We start from the raw sequence: 7110 nt of genomic DNA, 5'->3' as shown, positions 1-7110 counted from the left end.
TTGCTCGGTCCCTGCTCCTGCCAACCTAGCAGTTCGAAAGCACATCAAAGTGCAAGTAGATAAATAGGTACCGCTCCAGCGGGAAGGTAAACGGCGTTTCCGTGCGCTGCTCTTGTTCACCAGAAGTGGTTTAGTCATGCTGGCCACATGACCCGGAAGCTGCACGCCGGCTCCCTCGGCCAATAAAGCGCGATGAGTGCCGCAACCCCAGAGTCGGCCCCGACTGGACCTAATGGTCAGGGGTCCCTTTACCTTTACCTTTCCCTCCGCCAGACTTAGAGAGGGCTGCTGCTGAACACACTTTGGATCTGATGTAACATTACTTGAACTGTCATTCAAGTGGTATGTGTGTGTTTTGTGATTATGTGGGCTGGGGCTGACCTGCCCTCCACCCCCAATATTTTATTCAAGTTGGCACCCCTTGCGAGTCCAGTCTGAGGTCACTCCTCGCCCTAGCGGGAGATGCGCCGGGCATTAAACCTGGTACGTTTTGAGCGCAAAGGGCGCAAATTGAAGCACTCCCCCGCAATTCTTTTCAGCTCCAGAACTGGAGCTCGCGTGCAGATCCTTAGGCACAAACGGCTTTCTTGATTTCAGCAGCCCAATCTAAGGAGTGGGGGGGGGGAGGGAGCTTTTACTTGTTGCTGCTCGAGACACCGATGAAGAGCTGGGGAAAAAAAGTCCTTGTTGATCATCTACCACTACAAACCACCCGGAGATCATCCCCATCTACTTTCTGCCCGCCCCTGAAAAAAAACCCACCCTAGTCCGCTCCCCTGAAAAAGACAAAAAAAGCACAACTCCCACCCCCGCAGCCTTGGCACCGCCCCGCCCCAACTTCCTGGACTCGAGGCTGCAGCTCCCGATCCACCAAATCGAAAGCGGACGCGCAGCGGCGCTGTTGTAGCCCGCCTTTTCGCGCGCCCTCCGCCGCTTACGTCACTAGGGAGGGGATTTCCCGCGAGGTCCTTTGTCTTGGATAAGTGTGTGCGTGTGTGTGTCTGGGCACCCGCTGTTTCCATGGCGGCTGCGAGAGAGCGGTTGCTGCAGATCCTCGACGATCTGACGGACGAAGAGCTCCGCAAATTCGTCTTCTACCTGGAATCCATCCCGGACCGATCTGTCCGAATCCCTCGACGGAAGCTGGAGAGAGTCTCGCCGGTCGAGCTAGCCGAGCTGCTTGCGCGCTATTTTCCCGGGAAAGAATTAGAAGTCGCCGCCCACGCGCTGGGAAAGATACCCAGGAAGGATCTTCTGCGGAACCTCCCACGCGACGTAGCAGGGAGCGATCGCCCGAGCGGGACCCCTGCCATGGTAGACCTCGTGGAAGCAGCTCCGGGTGAGTAGTGTACTGGTGGGCACAGCCCGAACCCACAGGGAGAGCTCGGAGCAGGGAGGGGGTAGAGGTTCTGCTGTCTAGGACAGGGGTGCCAACTTGAATAAAATACTGGGGAGGGCGGGTGCCGCCCCACTGCACCCCACATAATCGATCATATGACCTGGTGCACATTAACTATTTGAATGTGCTTCAACTTTGAGAGGGCCCGGCCCCCTCAAATGTTTTATTGGGGGGAGTTGGCTCCTATGGTCCAGGAATCCCATTTTGCCTCGGGCAGGGGAAGAGAAACTGTTGGCCTCCCCGCCCCCCATGTTTGTGGGACTGCTGCTCTCTTGATGCCTGATCGTTGGCTATGCTGGGTGGGGCAGCTGGGAGTTGAAGTCCAGCAACATCTGCACAAGGAACTTCCAGGAAACGTTCAGAGTATGCTTTGCCGCAAGCAAAACTACTCATACACATAGGTACAGAGGCAGACACTGTGCTCCAGTGTGGACCTAGCCAGGTAACATGCAATTTTGCACTGGATTTTCTTCCCTTATCAAATTATTCCTGGATCCGGCAGGAATTGCAGGTTGCTGCTTAGATAAAGTGGTTGTTGTGTAGATGTAAATAAATAGAGACCCAAGTAGCATCATATCCACATTAAACTCCTGTGCAGATGAGCCCATTCCCTCTCTACTGGGATCTTGGTTTCCAACTGGGCAGGAAGTGGAAGGGTGGGGAGGGAAAGCATAGTCCATCAGGAGAAGGTTTTGAGGTGTGTGCTTTGCCTGTACCCCTTATCTCTTCTTGGAACGTTCCTCAAATGCCCTGGGAGCACCCTTGCTCCAGCACCCATACAGATTTAAAAAAATTCTGGCGTCCAAATTGCGGTATTTTTCGCCCCTTAGGGCGCACCGGCACCTAGTTTTTTGGGGGGGAGGGAATAAAGAAAAAAAATTATTCCCCCCCCCCCGCGTGGGACTGGGGCGGGGGAAGCCCGAGCTTCCCCCGACCCCAGCCCCCAGAACAGGCTGCTATCCGCAAGCCCAGGCTTGCAGGTATCTGCCCGAAGCCCGGGGCGTGCTGCTCAGCGCACACCAGGCTTCGGGATGCAGGCTGCTATCTGCAAGCCTGGGGAGACCGGTGTGACTTCCCATCGGTCTCCCCAGGCTTGCGGATATCTGCCCAAAGCCCGGGGCGCGCTCCGCTGCGCTCCCCAGGTTTCGGGCTGCAGGCTACTGTCCGCAAGCCTTGGGAGCCCGGCGGGAACTCCCGTGGCCTCCCAAGGCTTGCAGATAGCTTCCTGAAGCCTGGAGAGCGAGAGGGGTCATTGCGCACCGACCCCTCGCACTCTCCAGGCTTCAGCGAAAGCCTGCATTCGCCCCATAGGACGCACACACATTTCCCCTTCATTTTTGGAGGGGAAAAAGGTGCATCCTATAGGGCGAAAAATATGGTAAATCTAGGACTCAGCCCCAGACCAGGATGAGTGGGTAAGCTTCCACAACAGGTCTGAACCCTTACTATAAATTCTAGCTCATATTATCAGGCAGGGATCCTGTACCTTTAACATCTGCACAACAAGCAGGAATTCACATGGGATAACTTTTCTGACATGGGAAGAACTTCATGGGTTGATTTCGGCTCATGGTGCAGCTTTTAAAGCAGGAGGGGGCCCTTTCAGATGGTGCTGGAGTTCATTTCCCATCAGCGCCAGGCAGCATGGCACAATGGTCAGGGTGTTGGCAGTTGCAGCCTAACAATAATCTGAAGGGCAGCAGATACCGTACTTTTTCGCTCCATAAGACGCACCTGACCATAAGATGCATCTAGTATTTAGAGGGTGAGTGCAAGGGGGGGAATTCTTTAAAGGGAGCACTGAGCAGAGCCTGTATGCTTCCCAGGCTCTGCTCAGCGCTCCCTTTCATAAGCCGCGCGGAGCGTGTGTGCGGCGCTTGCAGGCTTTCCCCTTCTCTCTCCTCGGGGAAAAGTCCCCAAGAGCTGCACACATGCTCTGCGCAGCTCTTTAAAGGGAGCGCGGCTCTTGCTGGCTTTTGCAAGAGGTGGGGGAACTGACAGAGCGCGGCTAAGCCAGAAGCTAGAACAGTGAGAAGGAGCGCTGCGCAGCGATCTCTCTCGCTGTTCTGGCTTCTGGGATAGCTGCGCAGCCTGCGTTCGCTTCATTAGACGCACACACATTTCCCCTTACTTTTTAGGAGGGAAAAAGTGTGTCTTATAGAGCGAAAAATACGGTACCTTTTCCTTATCTTAAAGGCTCATAAAGCGTTTTCATTGCCTAGCCACTGCCTTGTATCTTGCTTGTTACTTGTTTTGTTATAGACATCTAAATACCCAGAGGAATACACAATATTAAGCAAAGAATAAAAAGGAGGCATTGTTAAAAGCCAAAGCAAAAATCTCAGTTGGGAAGCTTTCCTGTTTGGTTGCCTGGATCTCACCCTCAGGCAAATCATTTTTAGCAAGCTTGCGAGGAGTCCCATCTTGCCAATGAAGCGAACATAAAGCACCATGTTAGCTCTGCTCTTCTGCCTCTCATAATCTTCCTTCCTTCTCGCTATTTTGCAGTGCAACCCAGTCAGGTTTCACAGCAGCAGCTCATGAGGCTAGCCAGGATGTTGGGCAGGAAATGGAAGACGATTGCCATCGAGTTCCTGAGGGTGGAAAATTCACGCCTGGAGCAGATTGAAGAGGAGAATCACAAGGACATGGTCATGCAAGCTTTCTACATGCTTTGGGACTGGAGGAACCGTGAGGGAGGGAAGGCCACTGCAGCCAATTTATACCTTATTCTCAACCAAGATGGAGTGAATCTTGACCATGACGCATATGCGTTCCTGAGAGAGAGTGCCTGAAAGAGTTCTTGAAAGGCAGAAGGCCACCTAACAGTCTTTTCCAGCAACTCAGGCTGTCCAGATACCTTTCCCAATGCAAGTGAACACAGATTATAATGATTTATGTTGACCGATGTTTACGCTCATATGACTGAGCTGCATGGGGTGTGGGGTGGGTGTTCGAAATCAGCCAAGTGCCCGGCGCATTTCGCACCTGACTATTGGCCACGTGCAGGGATGCGGGTGGCGCTGTGGTCTAAACCACAGAGCCTAGGGCTTGCCTATTGGAAGGTCGGCGGTTCGAATCCCCGCAGCGGGGTGAGCTCCCGTTTTTCAGTCCCAGCTCCTGCCCACCTAAGCAGTTCGAAAGTACGCCAAGTGCAAGTAGATAAATAGGTACCACTCTGGCGGGAAGGTAAACGGCGTTTCCGTGCGCTGCTCTGGTTTGCCAGAAGCGGTTTAGTCATGCTGGCTACATGACCAGCATGTCTGCGGACAAACTCCAGCTTCCTCAGCCTATAGAGCGAGATGAGCGCGCAACCCCAGAGTCGTCCGCGACTGGACCTAACAGTCAGAGGTACCTTTACCTATTGGCCACTTGCAACCGAGTGGAGATACCTGGGCGCCAGGATGGCACCTGACATCACCACCTGAAGGTGCATGCCTGGGGATCATTGGATCTTGACTGTTTTCACATACTAATACCCCATCCTGTAGAATTCTATCAGTTATATTTTATCTGCTCATTCCGTATTAATTCCAGGAACCAAAATACTTTCCCCATACAGCCTGAGCAGTGAACAACTTTACAGCTAACTGTTGTAACTTGTCTTCACTTACCCTGTCCCACTGCCCTGGTCACAGTTGTGAAGAATATTTTTACGTTTTGAATGGCCCCTGTCACCATTGAGAAAAAGAGGTCGGAATAGGCCAATATATATGTGGACTGCCCCTGGATCAAGTGACTTTTCTTCCTTAAGGTCTCAAAGCTCTTAACCTAGCTCAAGGTTGTCATCTGAACCAGCCAGATGCTTAACTGATAATCAGTCACAGTCAGTGCATCCTTTGAAAAATAAGACTTTAGAGCTGTCTTGCCCCCAAAATGGGAACTAGACATTCTGTTTTGGCAACTCTAACCCTGATTTAAGGAGCCATTTGGCGCCTAGCTTATATATTTGAGTTTCTAACACTGGTTCTGGTGCACAATAGTGGTAGACACCTTGCTCTGCTGCCAAGCCAGCTGGGGAGATTCCCAAAGAACTGAACAACCACCCCTCTTTTTTCAACAAAGATGGACTCAGGCTCAGTTGGGAGAAGCAGAGATTGCATAGACTGAGGAACGTCTCTAAGAATGGAACCTCTCTGGAGGAGAATTCCATTATAATACTTCTGAAAGTGCCACAAACACCCTGGCTGCCATTATACCAGGTCATCCTTATGAAAGGGGCTTATTCTTACTCTGTTTTAATATGTGCTGGGTACCACCCAGAGTGGCTAGGGCATGGGTAGGCAAACTAAGGCCCAGGGGCTGGATCCGGCCCAATCACCTTCTAAATCTGGTCCGTGGACAGACCGGGAATCAGCATGTTTTTACATGAGTAGAATGTGACCTTTTATTTAAAATGCATCTCTAGGTTATTTGTGGGGCCTGCCTGGTGTTTTTACATGAGTAGAATGCATGCTTTTATTTAAAATTCATCTCTGGGTTATTTGTGGAGCACAGGAATTTGTTCATTTCCCCCAAAAAATATAGTCTGCCCCCCCCCCACAAGGTCTGAGGGACAGTGGACTGGCCCCCTGCTGAAAAAGTTTGCTGACCCCTGGGCTAGGGAAACCCAGCAAGATGAGCAGGGTATAAATAATAAAATTATTATCATCACAGAGCAATCAAACAGATCTTTAACTGAGCCAGTGTGGTGTTAGTAGTTAGAGTGTCAAAGTAGGACCTGGGAGACCAGAGTTCGAATCTCCACTCAGCCACGAAGCTCACAGGGTTGTTGTGGGGCTTAAATGAGATGGGGGCGGGGGGAGAACCATGTACACCACTTTGAGCTCCTTGGAGAAAAAGTGTGGCTATAAATGCAATAAACTCAGCTTAAGGGGCTGGTGTTGTTATCTCAGAGCTCTTCTAAGGGCCTAGTCTTGCAAATTTGTTATTCTCAACGGCAGGTCTTCTGACCTGCTTCAGATAAAGATGGCCTGCGGACATGATATGAGCACAGAACCAGGAGAATAAGCCATGGCAAGGCAACCATCTTCACACCAGGGATACAGGAAAACAGCCTCAAGATGGTGTTTGCTGGCACTACAATTTTTATGGGACGGGGCTCTAAACTGTGTTAAGGTATGGGTTCTGTGGCCCCTCTGGTAGAAACATTTTGGGTCTCTGTATTGTATGAAAACTATTTTCTTTTTTGGATGCGGTGACCATAGTTCTGAGTTGCAACAAGATATATCGTCACCTGAGTTTAGGTGTCTTCCTTTTAGTCGTCTCTCCTTTTTTCCTTCTTCTTTTTTGCAATGGAATATTCACCAGCCGACATTGTTATGCTATTGATAGATAAAGAAAGAAAGAAAGACTGAGCTAATTACCTTTCCTCCCAAACCTTCCTCTGCTGGATCCCTCTCCACGGCTGTCAACAATGTCAACAACCCCGTTAACATACAGAGTTCATGCTCCACCACACCTCAGAACACGACAAAACACTTATCATCCCACCAACAATTATTCAAAAGAAACACCCCACCGTGACTCCTAGTGGCTCAAGAAGCTGGTACAGTGGTACCTCAGGTTAAATACTTAATTCATTCCGGAGGTCCGTTCTTAACCTGAAACTGTTCTTAACCTGAAGCACCACTTTAGCTAATGGGGCCTCCTGCTGCTGCCGTGCTGCTGGAACACGATTTCTGTTCTCATCCTGAAGCAAAGTTCTCAAC

The 7110-nt window shown here is 50.8% G+C and overlaps 1 protein-coding gene across 1 annotated transcript; it reads left to right on the top strand.

Annotated features, from left to right (window-relative positions):
* The first annotated feature begins 950 nt into the window (after positions 1–950).
* LOC307210751 (THO complex subunit 1-like) lies at positions 951–5870 on the top strand. Its single transcript, XM_079966925.1, has 2 exons — positions 951–1339; positions 3908–5870. The coding sequence occupies exons 1-2, from the start codon at positions 1021–1023 to the stop codon at positions 4192–4194; spliced, it is 606 nt and encodes a 201-aa protein (XP_079823051.1). The 5' UTR covers positions 951–1020; the 3' UTR covers positions 4195–5870.
* Positions 5871–7110: the final 1240 nt, after the last annotated feature.

Source organism: Podarcis cretensis, assembly GCF_951804945.1.
Source record: "Podarcis cretensis genome assembly, chromosome: 2".
Classification (NCBI taxonomy): Eukaryota; Metazoa; Chordata; class Lepidosauria; order Squamata; family Lacertidae; genus Podarcis; species Podarcis cretensis.
Note: the sequence above shows the minus strand (reverse complement) of the source record. Positions and strands in the feature narration are given on the sequence as shown.